This window comes from Polyodon spathula, chromosome 11 (genome assembly GCF_017654505.1).
Source record: "Polyodon spathula isolate WHYD16114869_AA chromosome 11, ASM1765450v1, whole genome shotgun sequence".
Taxonomy (NCBI): domain Eukaryota; kingdom Metazoa; phylum Chordata; class Actinopteri; order Acipenseriformes; family Polyodontidae; genus Polyodon; species Polyodon spathula.
The window spans coordinates 35,428,019-35,446,858 of NC_054544.1; the positions used below are offsets into that span (position 1 = coordinate 35,428,019).

Below are 18,840 nucleotides of genomic sequence, written 5' to 3' on the forward strand. Positions count from 1 at the left end.
AGTTCTACCCAACTGAACCAGACAGAGAAGGAGCTAAATATCAGGACTTGAGGACCATGCTAAGAAAAAAATAAACATCTAAAAAGTCTCCTCCGTGTATTCCCGTCTGTAAAAATAAGACAGATCCTACTGTATTTATGGTGTAAACGATAGCTGTTTGATAGATCCACTGTCATTTACACCTGCTGAAAAGGTACATATTATGATGTGTTGTTTGTGATTCGGAAGTAAAAAGCTTCATTAAAAAAATATGGTCTTACTTAAAAGCCTTTCATTAGTTATGCAAATAAACCAAAGTTAAGCCCTTTACTTCAAGCTTCTTAAAAATAATTTCCAAACAGATTATTTTGACAGGCATGACACCTTGCATGGGCTGAGACCTGGGACAGACATGTGGCAGCAGGGACAATGGCTGGAGAATTACAACATTTCAACCCCTTGCTTTAAAAAGTCCAATAAATAATTGCTAATAGTTGCACTAATAAAGGACTGCTGCGAACCAAGATTTGGTTCTTTGCTTGTTATTTTATACTTAAATTCAGGATACGTTGAAGTTTCTCCTTGGTATTTATTCACTGCTAGTGTTGTAGGTCACACTGTAGTTACACCACTGAAGTGAAACCAAGCTGCAGTGATTGAGTATCAGGAGGTATCGTTAAAAAACGGGGAGGTAGCTAACTCTGCTCATTCTAAATCGATTTTAAAACTACATGAACTCATTTCGATAAGTTATAGAAATGTCAAGATGATTTAACGTATGGCCAGAGATTTATGTAATGCAATTTCACTGTAATGCAATTTGGTCTATTTGTTCTTTAAGTAAAATAAAAACTACTGAAAACAATGAATACACATGTAGCATGGATGGGTTTCACAGACTGACAACTGTTTCTGTAGCTGTGAATAATATGCTGACATACTATGGACTGTGTCCAACAGTCCTGCTCTATAACCTATTGAATTTATCAAGGAAAAACTGGAAGTACTGAATACGTTGATATTTTTAAATATCACTTAATTATGTCTTTACATTTTTTCATTATTTAAAAATATCCACATGATATGAGAAACAAACAAAAAAAAGGTCTAATGTGGTAGACCTCAAATTATATTACAGTCTTTAGTTGTATCGAATTTAATCCAACTGACATTTAGAATAAATAGACAAATTAAACACACACACACACACACACACACACCCATTATGGATTGGCAAGGAGAGCTATTTTGGGAGGAAGAGGGGGAGATAAGAGATGCATAGAAACTTTACAAGGATCATCTTAAGAATGAAGTGTCACAATATAAAACAGACACAGCAACATAACCAACTTCTACCTCTACAGACCTAACCACTTCCTAGTTTAATTTGCAATCTAAGCATATTCAGACATTTCTTAGAATCCACGTTTCCACATGTGCAGTTTGAATAACATATTTAACTACTTAGGTAGAGGGGGTAAATTCATTCTCAAATAACTAATGACAAGAGAAATGGCAACAATAAGTCAGTCAAGACCTTAACTCTATTAAGACATGATGATTTGTTCATTTTGAAATACTGGAATGTATTTTTTTTTTGTTAGGAAAGGTGAAATATAGGTAATTCCTTAATAAATATAGCTCCTGATAACAGAGAAACAAGGTGCGATTTTGTATTTATTTTCCATTGAAAGCATGTGAAACTACCTGACTTACCGCACTACAAGCTGCTGACACACAGATCCATTATCCGTAATAAGTTCGTTGAGTTTCATCTCAATGTGAACCTTGCCCTGCAATGATAAATATGCTTAAATAACTAGCCAAATTTAAGTTTGTAAATTGACTTTAACCATTATGTCCTTTGATTACTTTTTTCTTAAATGTACTGTACTTTCTTTAGTATCATATGATATGCAGTTCGTGCCATCTGTATATACAGTTAGTTCATTAAAATGAACATACAGTATCACCTGTGTACTGCTGTATGCATGCTAAACAGTAATAAAAAGGATCAATAAAATGTTATCAGCAATCTATCTTTACATTGTATTGTTACTTTATCTATTAGTCAAAATGGAATGGTACCTGTAATAATACAGATTAACTGTGGTGAGCCAAAAACAATGTTATTTTAAAGAATATGCAAAAAAAAAACAAAAACAAAAAAAAAACAGGATGTGGACACAGCGCTTTCCCAGCACTTCAAAAAAGGTAACAGTGCTATTTAGTTTTGCTGAAATAGAGATAAGCATTAATTTGGAGTCTTAGGATTAAAAGCTATTGTAGTACTAGACATCAAAGAATAACAAAATACAGCATACAAAGTGACACACTTTAAGATCCAAATTTAAAGTGTCATTGGTTTAACCAAACACATCTCTGACAGTTACCTTAGAAAGGAAACCACACCACTCCCCTCCTTCCCCTATTAAGATTCATAGAAGCATGCTATACCTGTACTTCAGAGTTTGGATCCACAGATTGCAAACTAAACCAGTGTTCTTTCCCGCTGTATTTACTGAGATCTTCCTTTCTAATTGCAACTTTACCTGAAAGTATATAAAAAACTAGTAAACAGGCCAAAAAACATAGTGACCCCTGAGGGCTATGTAGTTATGTACAAATTACAAATGCAGTAATCAAGGAGAAGCAAGCTAGGGGTGAATGGATCACTTACCCACTGGCAAATCCCTTTGCATAAATCCCTTAGCATAAACGTAAAAGGATAAATACTGAAAAGTTCTTGGGATCTCAAAGTAAAAGTCTTCTCCATAGAAGGGGCTAAAGAAAAAAAATAGAGTGACCTGTTATTTTGTCTTTCAAGCCAATGTGTAGTGAACAAAGCTTGGAACTCCTTCACGTAGATTTTTAAAAATGTTTATTTCATATCTGACTACATATTAGTGCTGGGGCAGATATCCAAATATTCAAACAAATATTTTTTGACATGTATTCAGATACAAAATTCAGATGTTTGTATTCGCTAGAAATTACAAAAATACCTTGCACTTATTTACCGCCTTAGTCAAAAGTTGCGCTACAGTTTCAAACATGGCAAATGAAAACGAGCTCCGTGCGATATGTGAGATTAATACAATAAACAAACAAACAAAAAACACACCAGGCTCAACACAGCAGCTCTTTAGTCTCTATTTAAAAGTTTTAGACAGCTAACAAACCAGACTTTGCATGTGCAAGCATAGTGCTCTCTATGGAAAGTTATCTGGGTCAAAAAAGCATCGGGCTGCTTTAGAGCAAATGATAATTCCATGACAGAAAAAGGAAAGCACGTCATTCTGAAATGCCTCACTTAAACAGTGCCCAACTTGCTGTAAATGTTGTGTAGTGATTTTTATATAGGTTGTGTGTGTGTGTGTGTGTGTGTGTGTGTGTATGTGTATATATATATATATATATATATATATATATATATATATATATATAATTTGTTGCGACTTTGTTATGTGGAATGTAATAAACGAGAACCAAAAAGGCAAGTCTTTTCCCCCTTCATTTTACAATGCCATTTCCACATTTGTTTTATAGGCAGAAGTAAACCTCACGTTACTACTTTATGAAAACATGTCTATGGCCACTGTTTGCTGTGAAGAAACAGCAATGGTAAGGAATTTAAAAAAATAAATAAAAAAAGATCATTAAAACGCGGCAGAGGCTGTGCTAACCTTTATACATGTACATTTGTAAAAAGTATACCATCTCAAAATCTGCGTTTTCAACCATAACATTTGCATATTGCATCAACATAGTTATATTATTTTCCAATGCATCTATTTCAGATTTAAGAAGTTAACATGCAAAACAGTACACAGTATAAGTAATGGTAGTAGAAACAGACAAACAAGCTTAACACGAAACGTTTTCTTTTGAAAATCCCTCATTCACGACGTAAAAATCAGTGTTGTACTAGAACACGTACCAATGTCTCTGCGGGTAGCTGTTTACTGTTTACAGTTTTGCCGTTTAAAAGTTCTTAAAATTTTCCTTTTAACACCGAATTCAAAAAATGACTCGTGTTATTTCCAAATCAAAGTATTAATAATTCTCAGGAGTTTCCATTGAAATTGTCATAAGTTTTAGAAGATCCTCACGTAAACAATAGTGTTTTGTGGTCTGTACTCTGTTTTGACACTCAGCTAAAACCCTCTTCTGCGGGTACACAAGATATTGGTATTGTAATTGCAATTACTGCTAGTTTTGCGAAAGCAGGAAAGATGTCGAAATAGTTCTCAATAAAAATCCTGCACGCCTCATCAATGGGCTTAAAACCATTATTTTTCATCACGTGTTTTACTTGTCCAAATTCTTTGCTGAGTGTCAACATGTAAGATGCTGATACAAATCAGCGAGTCTCTCTAATACCAGGGACGAGCGCAGCACTATATGGGATACTGAGACCTCCGCAGGGAGCAGTGGAACCATTTTTACACGTTGCATTGCATAAAACTACTTCGTAATACAAACAAAATTACTGGACAGGGATGAAAAGGGAATCTGTTGTCTTTTACATCTGAGTTTTAGAAACTTCTGTTATTTTTTTTTTTTTTGCGTTTTATTAAAATGTCCTGTGTATAGAACACAGAATTCTGTTTAAACGTGACCTCTGAAATGCGTTGTCAACCTTATGTACTATTTATTTCGGAAATAAACAAAACAACATTTAACTTGAACTGCTATTTGGCATCCACTGTTTTGTAGTTAATTGACTGGGGTAAAGTAAGGCCTACACAATGTATTCTTTTCTCTTGTGATATTTTTATAATTCGACGTGTTACTGTAAACGGCTTGCTGTAAAACACTGGTACACGTAAGGGCCACGTTCTCCTGCTCCTGCTGCTACGTGGTCTCTGCCTGCGTTCTGAGCAATATAATGGCTTTTATTACTTTTTGAAAACGAACGAATAACTGAACGAATATTTAAATTGCGCAAATACCCCAACATGAAAATTCTGTGTTCGTCCCAGCACTAATATATATATATATATATATATATATATATATATATATAATATATATATATATATATATATATATATATATATACACACACACACATACACACACTGTACGTGATCCTGTATATCTGTTGTATTGTTGTTGTCCCAGTCTCTCCTATATACAGTGCTGTGAAAAAGTATTTGCCCCCTGTCTGATTTTCTGCATTTTTGCACACTTTTTTTTTTGTGGGTTGTACTAGTATATAAAGGAAGTCTATATGGTGCCTCTTTCATTTGTTTGGTGTGCAAGATAATCAAACATGCAATCTTCAGCTGTGAAAAAGTTATTGCCCCCAGTCAACTCAACTCAACCCAACCCAACCCAATTAAAGTGATAGTTAGGGTCAGCTGTTTGAATACTTTGGTTAACAATCACACCTGATTTGGTCCAGCCCTGCCCCATATAAATCTGACTAACTTTGGCCCTTACTATCAGAATGAAGTTGTCAGCACACAGGTTCTAGAAGCACATCATGCCACAATTAAAATAAATTCCTGAAGACCTCCATAAAAGTTGTTGATGGCTATCAGTCTGGAAAGGGTTACAAAGCCATTTGTAAGGCTCTGGGGCTTCACCAAACCACAGTCACAGCCATATTGTCCAAATGGAGAAAGTCAAAAGTGGAACTTCTTGGCCAACATGGGCCTTGTTATGTCTGACGGAAACCAAACACTTCATTCCACAGTGAGAACCTCATACCAACGGTCAAGCATGGTGGTGGTAGTGTCATGATTTGGGGATACTTTGCTACATCAGGACTTGGACGACTTGCCATCATTGAAGGAACCATGAATTCTGCTCTGCATCAGATAATTCTACAGGAGAATGTCAGGCCATCCGTCCGTGAGCTGAAGCTGAAGCTGAAGCACAGCTGGGTCATGCAGCAAGACAATGATCCGAAACACACAAGCAAGTCTACATCAGAATGGTTGAAGAACAAGAAATTTAAAGTTTTTGGAATGGCCTAGCCAAAGTCCAGACCTAAACCCCATTGAGATGTTGTGGCAGAACCTGAAACGAGCAGTTTATGCTCAAAAACCCACAAATGTCACCGAGTTGAAGCAGTTCTGCATTAAGGAGTTGGCCAAAATTCCTCCATGGCACTGTGAGAGACTGATCAATAACTACAGGAAGCATTTGGTTGCAGTTATTGCTGCTAAAGGTGGCGTAACCAGTTATTGAGTCTAAGGGGTCAATTACTTTTTCACATGGGGGCATTGGGTGTTGCATAACTATAATAAATAAATGAAATAAGTATCAAAATGTTGTATTATTTGTTCACTCAGGGTCCCATTTACCTAATATTAGTGTTTGGTTGAAGATCTGATAACAGTCAGTGTCCAAAATATGCAAAAATGCAGAAAATCAGAGAAGGGGCAAAAACATTTTCACAGCACTGTATATAGGAGAGACTGGAACACCAACAATACAATAGATATACAGGATCATGTACAGTACAAATCACATTGTACTTGTAACAGAACCAACCAGGCTCTCTAGAGTCTCTCTAATCTACAGTACTTTCAAGCTACCCTCTACTGATATTAAGAGGTCAATTACAAACTCAGTAATTACTGTATAGTACTGTACATTACAGCTTCAACTATAGCATCCTGTGCTGTGGTGGTCTTACCAGTGTGTTGCTAATCCATAATCTCAAAACTGCTCAAGTGTGCCCTAACAATGCTGCATTTCTATTAGTTCCCTACATACAGTGTAATGTATAGCTAAATCTCTGAGGTGTAACATACAGGCAACATGGAAAACATGTTAACATATTTTAGTTTACCAATAATATTTTAAGATAGCAAGTTCCATTCTTTGAAAGAATCAAAGAAACTACAAAATGATATCGCAAAAATATACTTTATATAATAGTAGTACGGTATTTCATGTTAGATTTCGAAATGTCACATTTTTTATTTTTGTCAGTGTTTCGTTAAGTATATGGAAAACTACAAAGAGGTACATAATTCAAATTCACCAGGTTTCATTCGACTTTATGAAGCAAAATTGGTTAATTTTATATGGCGATGCAAAAATGTTGGCCATAGCCATACAGTACAAGTTCAGTTTAATGACTTATGAAATTTAGTGCACCACAAAGACAAAACATCTACCAAATGTGCTCTCTGTATGAAAAAAAATACAAAAACAAAACACAACAAAAGCGTGCCTATACAAGTCTTTGGTTATCATCTGAAGGTAAATTACATAGAACTGGGAATCAGATACAAGCACTACAGTAGACTGTACATTTATACCCAACCTGCAATTAGTTTACTACTTATTTTCGGTTTTAAAAAAAATTAGAGTGAAAGAAATTAAACAGATGAGAGGGATATTATTCTACTCAGCGGGGTTAAAAAAAACAACAAAAAAAACAAAATAGAGCAAAGTTGTGTGCGAACACATGAAACCCTTCTAATTACAAAAAGAGACTTTAACAAGTATGAAAATAACAAAACAGGTTAACATATACTGTAGCCTACAAAAGATTTTTAGTAATACCACAATTAGCCAGCTATTTCTCATCCCAAACCAAAGCCTACTTGAGAGCAGAAACATGATTGCTGTTTTTATCAAAAACATCAAATGTCTGCCAACACACGTTAGATGGAAGGAGTTCATTTTTTACAGTGTCTTTGTACAGCGTTTCACTGTTTGAGCATATACATTTAATCTCCAAGCCATGTCATAGTTCTATTACACTAGTCAGACAAGCACACTGACTGGAAATGGGGGAAGCATCAACTGCGTAGGTGGATATGCTTCCTCTAAGCCACTGTAACATCTCTGCTATTGACTTTTTAAAAGGCAAACACTTCAAAACACTACCTAATTAAATGTAGTGGAATGTATACTACAACATACTCTGTGAGGCCTGTAGACTTATGAATGTGTGAATATACTGTACAGTACTAGTGTTAAATGAAGCCTGTAAACACCCCTCCTAATGTAACTGCTAAACCACTAGATAAACTAGCAATTCATACAGAAACCACAACATACTTAAGTTAAAAATCTGATTTTATTGGCAATTATTTCAAAAGTATATAATGTAAATTATTTTGCTGACAAGCTTAAACAACAGTGCTGAATTTCAGTGTCTACACTCAAAAAATAAAAATATATATAAAAAAAAAAGAAAACCAGTTCCTGCAATCCTAGCAAAGGACTCTGAAAACCAAACGGTAACAAAGTAATGTACAAGACATCCTTGTACATTATTTGTCAGTGTGTGGTTTTCAGAGTTTTGTTTTTCTCTAAACAAAGCAATTACCTAAAGAAAAATCCCTGGAATAAATCACTATTTTTAAAATGTGTTTATTGTGTGGTGGTCTTGTATTTCCCTGGCGAGATATTAGATTAGATATTACCTTTACTGTACCGGCAAGGGTGAAACCATTTGGTAAGACACCGAAGTGCAAGAAACAGAACATACAAAAGAGATTTGTACTGAAATTGTACATCTTTATGTATTGTACATTTCTGTATGTTTTCTGTGAGTATCTACAAATTGCTGCATGGAAATAAAATCTCAACGTTAGAGGTACTTACATAACCTATATTATTAAATATAGGTCTAGCCGCAGCAAACAATTTAATAGGAAGTGAATTTAACCACGATCATCCTGTTTTTTGTTTTTTTTTCAACTTTAAGTTAAGAGTTTTATAGCTAAACAAGGTTTGCAGATCAAAATAAAAGTTACAGTGCAGAGGTGTGACAGAAAAAGAATGAACTTTGGTTATAAATCTCCCTCCTGACCTGTGAGGGCGCTGTGTAAAGGGAACAGTGTGTCCTGGACTGGATGGTTTAGCATTTCATTCCAGGGAAAGGTGGAAGTTGGCCATCTAGAAAGGGGGCAGAGCCAAGTCATCACCCCAGATGAGGCGTGGCTGAAGGTATAAAAGGAACTGTTACTTTGTTATGGTTGCGAAAGAACTGCTGGAGGACTGTAAAATAACCATGAGTGTTTTATGTTTGTTTGGCATTCTAATTGTACTCATTTGTCATTGTTATATGGCCAACACGATCCGGGAACTGTCGCTAAAGGCCAGCACCAAACCTGGACAGCACTGCACTACTATTCACTATAAATTGCATTTCAGCAATTGCACGTATAGCACTCGCTCTGGATTTTCGGGACTGAACCCTGTGGTTTTAACTGTGCAGTACACATTGCTGTGTATTGACAGTTACTATTATTTACGGTCGACAAATGACCTGGATTACAGACCAATCAAGGATTGTTTGGACCGGGAACTTTGTTGTTTGTCATTTGTACAACTGTGCAATGCAAACCACTTTGCCACAGGGGGTCATCATTAAAACAAGAGAAATAACAGAACAAGGAACAGGAAAGATTTTTAATGGGAATCTACTCAATTCAAGAAATTAAATTCCATGTTTACCACTCAATTGTACATTGTCATCTTAAGGAATGGAGATGGATGGCTCAATATACTGTATTTTCATGCCCTCAATAACATTTGCTTAATACTGTACTTAGCAACTTTCAACATAAATGGAAGTGTGGTCCTCTGTTTAGAAGTAAAAAATGTAAGACAACCAGCAGCTTCCATACACAACCATACCACGTGCACTATATATGGCCAAGTACACCTTGCATCATTTTTTTACATTTACAGTATAAACTCATGCATCCCTTTTCATTTCAATTTCTTTGAAGACCTTTAGAGCTGCCTATTCCTTTGTCTGGAATGCATGCGTAATGCATAAGAACATAATTTAATATAAGTACACAACATTTTAAAAATATTAAAAAAAAAAAAAAAAAAATTGTTCTTGCTAATGGTTTTTACTCCAGTTTGCTCCCCAATTTGGAATGCCCAATTATTATTTTTATCCCAGTTGACCGCTGTAAACCCCCGGCGACTCGGGGAAACAGAGGCTGAAACACGTGTCCTCCAAAACGTGTTACTGCCAATCTGTCATTTTTCACAGTGGTTGCTGGTGCACGGTGAACCATGGACTACCCTGCCGACCTAACAAAGCAACATGTTTGGCACAAAATGGACATCAAAAACATGTTGCTGAATATTTAGTTGATGGTTGTCCTGACTGATTTAAATGCTGGGTGACAGAGACAAAGCTAAATAACTTGTGTATATCGAATATTACCTTAAACTTTTTTCAAAAACCTTGGTACGGAAGACCTCCTCTTGGTCCAGGCTTACTGTACAGAAACAACCTCTCATCTTGTTGGGTCCAGGGTATGGAAGCAAGTTCTTTGCATCACCTGTTAATTAAAAAAAAAAGTGAAGATTTATTCAACTGCGTTAATTTACCTTCAAATCCATATTATACAGTCTTAATAAAATATAAAAGTCCAGGTGTTTATTTAATACAAATTAACGGCAAATAAAAACATCTAGTGCACTTGTATTGTATTACAAATTTGACGTGTCAAAAGTATCAACTTCCTCCAAACTAGGATACAAAGTCAGAGCAAGAACCTCAAATACAATCACAGGCCATCATGAATTTGAAATGCTTTCTCTTGGTTTAAAAAAGAAAAAAAAAGGGAAATACATACTCTGAAGGCATCAAATAGGCGCGACAATAAAATAATTCTATTAAACAAATACCCGCCACACACACTTAAACGTGCACAACGTTATTACTAATACCAATACACATGTTTAGCTATATCCAAAACTATTTCTGAACACTAGGCTTTCCTTCCATTGAGTGGGTGGTCCTCATATTGCCTTTCGGAAACTGTCTTTCTGGAAGTTTTAGTTTACAGCAGTTTGCGTTCAAGGTTGTAAAGAATTGTAACCGTGTCCAATTTCAATCTCCGCTTGTTGTGTGGCATGGACATTTAATAAACCACAGCGGCTACAGTATATCAAAAAGAGTTACCAATTTGATTTTGCCAGACAGAGAAATACAATGAGTTCCCTAGCTTTTTTGTAACTGCGTGTAAGCATATTTGATTTACTATTATGAACATTGCACAAAAATGCATTTCATCTAAAAACTAAATTAACTCCGTTTCCCTAAATATTTTCTCACCGTTTACAGAAACAATCAGAATTATGTCACGTAGTACAGACTGAATACAACTGCAGACCACTAGACACCTTGGGTAATAACACCGTGTAACAATTATTATTATTATTTTTTTTTTTGGTTCCTGGGTAGTAAGTGTTATTTCCTAATTGCTTATGCCTCAAAAGTATAGAAAATGGCTATTATTCCCCACAAACTTTGCTTTTGTGACCAGGACAGTGATATTTCAAAACATCACTATTTCCAATGGGAAAACGTGAAAATGTGTGTCTTTTCGTTTATACTAAAGTAATACAAAAATGACTACAAAAGATTTAGAAGTGAGTAGTATTTACAATATAATCGTAAATCTCGATAAACTACTCACTTCTAAATCTTTTGTAGTCATTTTTGTATTACTTTAGTATAAATACATGTTAATTTGGATTCATATGTTGTTTTTTTCTGACTTTATGTGAACAAAGACACACATTTGCCCGTTTTCCCATTGGAAATAGTGATATTTTGAAATATCACTGTCCTGGTCACAAAAGCAAAGTTTGTGGGGAATAATAGCCATTTTCTATACTTCTGAGGCATAAGCAATTAGGAAATAACACTTACTACCCAGGAACAAAAATTGTGTTACATAGTGTAATCTAGGTCATCAGACAGTGCTAAACACAGAGCCAGAATCTCCCAGGATCCCATGTGGATTGGCCAGACTGACAAACCACAGCTCTGGGCATCTGCTGATGACAGCCTTCCCTTTGTAAACAGGAGAGTCTTCTGTTCTGATAATGTGCAAGCTGAGCATGAAGCCAACTACTGTATCTGTGTGCCAATGTTCAGCCACCTCCCGATCCTGGCAAAGGCCTGTTGGGGTATCAATTTGTAGGGATTTTTATTTATGATATAATTTTAAAGCAGCTATGGTATCTTTTTCTAACTACGGCGATACTGTACAGCCATTTGCTTTTGTTTCATAAAAGCATAGGTATTCATAATTTAATTGCTAAATGTGGGTCAATACTCTATTGCTGGATGCACTGCCAAAGTCATTCCATAAAGCTTTATCAGGCAGCTGATGTGCACTGATTTGTTTACTTTTCGAATCACTACATATAGATACGTCAGTTAAATATTGAGGATCATCAGTTAGAAATATAGAGATTTTTTCTGAATAAGAGTGTCAGTCTTTTGTGATAGGCATTTCTGTTATTTAAATTACTCACTGCACACAGAGCACACATTGTTAAAAAAAAGCTTTGTCAATTTCGTCCTTGGTCATGAAATGATATTGTAAAACGTATTACGCTGCTCACTGAAAACCGATAGCTACATAAAATAACGTTTATGCTGTTGCATAAAAGCATTTTACAACTAGCTTTAAGGAGGAGGCATTGTAGTCCAGTGGTTAAAGTCCAGGGCTTGTAACCAGAAGGTCACTGGTTCAAATCCCACCCCTGTCACTGACTGATCATCAGCTGCCTTCAGGTGCTACAATACAAGGGATGGTGAATACGTGATAGTTTGCAAATTGATTCTCTCTCTCATCTGTTTACTCAGGCTATTTCTCAGCCCTCATAACTATCTATCTGTGCAGCTAATCGTAATTGTTATTGGTGCTTGGGTACTAAAACCTTCTCTTATTCATCGATGGAAAACAATAGGATCAGCATGATCTAACAGGTTTAAAACCCACAACCATTTTCAATGTAATGATAAAGTAGGTATTCATCAACCACACTTAATCAATTGGGAACCAGACCATGTTTGTGTACATTTCCTTAAAGTAGCTTCAAAACAGAACTTGCAATCCATTGATGTTCACGCAGCCGCTCTCATTAAGTCTTTGTCAGTGTCACTTTGTGAGCTACTGTATGCAGACACACTCCTGCATATACTTGCAGGTGGATTCAAAAGTGACCTGGAAGCCCTGCTGTAGCTCACAGAATCAAAACAGAACTGTGTATAGGGAAACGCTCACCAATGCAGGTTCAAATGTCAATATTTTCTCTACAGTTTCATTTTGATTTCAGCAGATTTAAAAAATAAATAAAAATAAAAAAAAACAATTGGCCCTATATGAAATTTTGACACTTTCTTTTTACCCTTTTCATGTGTTTGTGTTTTTTGCTTTGAAAATCCCCTTTGACATGATTACCTTTTTTCATATCTTATCTTTCTCTTAAAGCCCTCATTTAAATGCAGTACTGTGTTATAAACTTGCATGCTCTTTATAGTTGATATATTTCACATCTTATCACTCACCACCAGTGTTTCATTAACTCATGTTTAGTTTTACAGTTATAGTAAAAGTTACAGTATAGTCTCCCAATTGCAGTTCAGGCAGATCAGAAACAGGCAGGAAGAATGACATGGTCACTTCTCTTTTGCACCGAACTACACTACTGTGCTACTGTATGTCGAGAAAGGTTTAAATGTGTGTTTTTTTTTTTTTTTTTTTTTTTTTTTTTTTTTTTTTTACTTAAGTCTGCTCAGACTAAAACCTTAAAAATGTTCCCTGTATTATTTGTTTCCATATTTTTATTATTATCTACTGCGTACAGTAGATAATCAAAAAGATAAGAAATAAGTACACACAGGAGGCTGAGATAAGCAGGTTTAAAGTAATTATGAGTGCAATACAAGTGAAATATTCTCTTTTCATTACATTTGGGTTCTTTAATGTTTTGACTTGCACCCAGTAAATCATTATTGGAACAAAACATTGCACATGTACAAGAAAAAACAAGTGTAAAGATACAAGTACCAAGTTACATATATGTTACGAAATATGGATCTAATACTAAAAGGTCACTACAACAAAATTATTTCAGTGTCTCATAATCCATTATTTTCTAAATGAAAAAACAAATTTTAAATCACTAATTTGTTTTGTTAATTCAAGGGCCACTATGCACTGCAAAGCTTTGCTATTTCTGGTTTAATTTGTAACATTACCAGTTTGCTTTTCCTTTTAGATAAAGTTGCACTTCTGCTGAGCGAATCTCTCCCTATAAGGTAACTCCATTCTGTCATTTCTAATTCTCAGCTAATACTAGGCTGCTGTATGCTTATGTTTAATTAGACAATTTCACAAATTCACCCCCCCCCCCCCAGATTTATTTAGGGAAATGTTCAACTAAATTCTGATACCCATCGCTGCCATTAATGGACATCTCTGCATGACTGCCACAACCTGGATGCCCATTGGCACCACTGCACATTGTTTAAATCTCAAACGGTGCTTGCTGAAACAGTCCTATGTGGCAAATGGCAATGTACACATTTTTTTAAGCATGCGCATTTCTATCTAAAGCAAATTTACTACCTAGCCAAAAGAAATCAAGTGGTTTGCACTCTAATGAGGGATAGAATGATACAGAAAGTATGGATTTTCAAAAACATACAGATTGTCTTGAAAAGTCAAGTTTATCCAATTTTTTTATTTTTCCATCCCCATAGTAAAAAAAAAAAAAAAAAAAAAACAAATTTGCACAACTGCATTACCCACACAGAACTGGGCCTAATTCTAATACATATCTAGCTGGCTATGGTTGGAACATTTGATTATTGCAACAGTACCATAATTTGTGTCTATTATTTACAGGAAAATGATTACTTATAGTGGTGTTTCAGTTGATATGGTGTTTCTGACAAGCAGTTAAAACACAAGAAACACCAGCCCCACTATTCCTCTCTTCCCACTCAACCTTCTTGACCCTTCCACTGTGGTTTTACTTCAAATAGACAGCCCACAAAAAAACAAAAAAAAATAAACGATTGTGTGGGAGAAAGGGACAACTACAGTGCACTAACTTGGGAATTTACAGGGTTTAACAAGATATTAGTAATTGTCTTGAAAATGTTTGCCAATAATCTATTATTTTAAAATGTCATCATAAATTTAAGCCAAGACTATTAATTGTGTTGTCGATAGTATTTATTACAGTACTGTGTACTGTCATTTAAAACAACAATCCGTTACAAATACTTTTCTGAATTACATGGACACAAAAACTGAAAGTCCATAATTATTATCTTGTATGATAAACATCAAGTTGTGCATGTTTCCTTTACCTGTAAAGAGAATATATTTTTTGTTGCTGTTTGACATTATGTTATTGAATACTGACAACTACCAGGAAGCCACAACATCCTGCCTCAGTCTAAAAAGTACAGTAGGTGCACAAATATTGCAACTGCAAGCATGAAATGATAAATTCAGATACTAGTCTTATCTACCAGGGCTTGCTAAGGTGCCTCGTTTATTCATTCTTCAATCTTCAGTTTTAGAACAGAAATGTCTTTACCGCAATTAGTTTCAGTATCTAGAAAAAAAAAAAAAAAAAAAAGGATCCAATTTCCTGAGAACAGTTTCGCAAGTTTCGATAAACAAAATCAGAATAATACGTTTTTACAGGGAAACAATATTAGATACACTGAAATGAACACCAGTTATAATAAAATATACTATCATTAAATATGCCTAACTGACTGATAAATACGAACACTGCAATTACACAGCTACGTCCTACCGGTACTGCAGTTTACCTTTTAAAAACCGAGCTACACTGAACATGTAAACAGGACCTGACCTTTTTCAAAAAACAAAAAACAAAACAAAACAAACAAACAAGCAGTACATCAAGCAAACCTTAATATCCAGAAGCCACAGGGTATGAATTAATGAACCATAAAAAAGTAAACTGTTTTTATTAAGTTTGTCAGGCCCGCTCGCGGCATGTCTCTTTAAATAGGGCTTGGTGTGTTAATGCTTAGTTCTTTCCCCAGCACTGCACAATGCGGGACAACTTTGCTCATGCCACGCCCGTATTTCTGCCTTTCTGTTTAAAATATACTTGGGAGTATTACAAAAAAAAGCTGTTAGTTATACAGTACTTACAAATTTTTCCCCTGAGGCTCTGTAAAGTCCGAAGCACCGGATCATCCTCTTCCGCCATAGTGCAAAGAAACTGTGTGCCTCACTGCACATTCAGTAGTTTGACTAATATCCGTTCATGAATGCAAGACGATAAGCGCCTCCCTACAGGGTCGTCACTGAGTCCCTATTGGTTACACTGAGCATTAAGTGCAGTCAGCAGAACGAAAGTCTTAAGGAGTTTACGCAGAAAGTAGTAGACTTGGGAGTTTACGCAAAACAGGATAACGTTTTGGTAAAATGATGTGGTTGATATCGACTGACCAGTAGCAGTAGTTGAAATATTCTGAAGAAATGAACATGCACTGGGGTTTAGGCTGCCTGACTCTAAGGTTGGAATCAATTTTAAAGGTAAGCTAAACAGAGTTATTTATTAATATTCATCATTCCAGAGTTTCACACGTGGTGTTAAATGTGTTCATTTGTTAGTATAGCCCAGGAAGCAGAGAACTGAATATATCATTAATCAAAGAAAGGAGGTTTTTGTAGGAATAGTCACTGTGCCCTCTAGAACTATTTAAACACGATTTGATGATCACGTGGCACACAGTGCTGTTGTAGATGCTCAGGGTGGCTATATTCAAAGCTGTTGTCCAACCCCTATACTGTATGTTAGCCACGCGGCTATATGTAAGGGCATGATGAATGTGTTAACAGTCCCCCATATATTACCCTCCTTGTAAAAGAATAGTCAAGTTTTGAATTGCATGGAAATAATAATGGTATTGGCTCATATTTTTTAAAATTGATTAATTCAACATATGTTCGCAATTTGTCCTGATGAAACTTGTATTGATATGCACAAAAGACAATCTATGTACATTTCCTCAACCACCAGAAACTGGGGCAGGTCGGTCTTTGTTAATTATCTCTGAGGACATTTACAAAGGTTGTTATTTTAACAGTATGTCATGTATTTTGTGGTGTTTGCCCATAACAAGGTCTGAAAGAAATGTGGTTCTGAAAGAAATCTCAAGGTTGTGGAATCTACGCACATCTGCAAGTGTGACAATTGAAGGAAGAAACCACATCAGAAAGGTCACCTGCTTCCACACAAGAGGCTGTGTGTATATGTGATACATAGACTATGTTATGAAAGCACAAAGGGTGCAGGACAAAACACACAGAAACACCTGCAGTACCACTGTCAATAGGGTGTAGGGACACTATTAGCATTCAGGACTGCACAAATTAAACATGCCTAGTCTAATAGGGGTGTGTACTGTTATGAGGTATAGATGACCATTCCTCAATTAATACCAACTCAAATTCATCCAGAGAAACTAGGGCTGGATATTTGCAGTCTTGTGAAACAACCATGGACTGTATAACTATTGGATATAATAGAATTAGCTTGGTTTTACACAAATCCTTGTACAGAGCCCATTAGCAGACAATTTACAAGGGATATCGCAAATTTCATTACTCCATGTCTCAGGACATTAAAGGGTCACAAGGTCAATCAGACTATCTCAGATTTTGTTCAGATTAAAAATGATTAGGATAATGTTATTTCAGCACTCATGCAAAATATGAGTTAATACTACTACGACTACTGCTAGTACACCTTTATATAGCACGATACAGCTCAAAGCGCTTTACAAGCAGAATAAACACAGAAACAAAGTACAATTATTAAAATCAGAATCAACAACAAAACTAAAACATGTTAATATTCAGAAAAGGCAATATTATAAAAATATGTTTTTAATTGAGATTTAAAAATAACAGTTGAGGGTGAATCTCTAATAAAAGACGGTATAGCGTTCTAGAGTGTGGGAGCATTAAAGCAAAAAACAGCCTCTCCCATCCTTTTACGATTCAACCTTGGAATACACAGGAGGCCAGCATCAGCAAATCTTAGAATGCATTCCGGCTGATCTGGAATTAGCATGTCATTCAAGTAGTCTTTAAATACTAGTAATACAACTTTAAAATCAATCCCATAACGCACAGGTTGCCAAGGCAATGATGCCAACTCAGGAGTAATGTGAGCCAGGTTTTTTCTGTTCCATTCATTCTTCAGGCGTGACAGAGAATGACATCTAAGTCCAGAAAATAAACCATTACAGTAGTTTAATCTAGAAAAAATAAAAGCATGTACTAATTTCTCAGCATCATCCAAGGACAGAAAAGATCTAACTTTAGCAATATTCCTCAAATGACAGAAAGAGACTCTAGTAATATGTTTAACATGCTATTCAAAGCAAAGTTCAGAGTCAAAAATAACCCCCAGGTTTTTCCCCTCAGATTTTGCAATTGAGTTTAACAAACCTAAATCAATGTTTGTGACTCCGTCTGTTGCTTAGAGCCTAAAAGTAGGACTTCTGTCTTATCCTGATTTAACTGTAAAAAATTGAGACATCCAGCTTCTAATATCAGCAAGACACTTGAATAAGACATTGATAGCTGTTATGTAACCTGGTTTAACAGATAGGTAAATCTGTGTATAATCTGCATAGCTGTGAAAATTTAACCCAGCTTTCTTGCAGAGGGTAGCAGGTTTTCCTCAGTACTTATCTGTACTTTGCTCCATTCATTTTCCCTTCAATCCTGACAAGTGCCCCAGTCCCTGCTGATGAGAAAAATCCCCATTAACATGATGCTGCCACCACCATGTTTCACAGTAGGGATGGTGTTCTTTGGCTAATGTGCTGTGTTGAGTTTGCGCCAAACGTAACGCTTTGCATTTAGGCCAAAAAAGTTCCATTTTAGTTTCATCAGACCACAAAACTTTTTGCCACATGGTTACAGAATCTCCTTATTGTTTTTGTGGGCTTTCTTGAGTAATGGCTTCCTTCTTGCCACCCTACCATATAGGCCAGATTTGTGGAGTGCTTGGCATATTGTTGTCACATGCACACTTTGACCAGTC

The 18,840-nt window shown here is 35.7% G+C and overlaps 1 protein-coding gene across 3 annotated transcripts in view; it reads right to left on the reverse strand.

The window, feature by feature from the left end:
• The window catches only part of LOC121323045 (ras GTPase-activating protein 2-like), a 51,168-nt gene extending 35,131 nt beyond the window's left edge, over positions 1 to 16,037 (reverse strand). The window contains exons 1-6 of one of the 3 annotated variants that reach the window (XM_041263766.1): positions 15,930 to 16,012; positions 15,269 to 15,354; positions 10,145 to 10,262; positions 2,660 to 2,763; positions 2,437 to 2,531; positions 1,696 to 1,772 (exon numbers count right to left, since the gene is read on the reverse strand). In XM_041263766.1, coding sequence (XP_041119700.1) covers positions 1,696 to 1,772; positions 2,437 to 2,531; positions 2,660 to 2,763; positions 10,145 to 10,262; positions 15,269 to 15,299 — 425 coding nt within the window. In that variant the 5' untranslated portion in view covers positions 15,300 to 15,354; positions 15,930 to 16,012. Of the gene's footprint in view, positions 1 to 1,695; positions 1,773 to 2,436; positions 2,532 to 2,659; positions 2,764 to 10,144; positions 10,263 to 15,268; positions 15,355 to 15,929 lie in introns of all 3 variants that reach the window. The other 2 variants (XM_041263765.1, XM_041263767.1) reach the window with 2 other exon arrangements.
• Between the last annotated feature and the right edge of the window lie 2,803 nt (positions 16,038 to 18,840).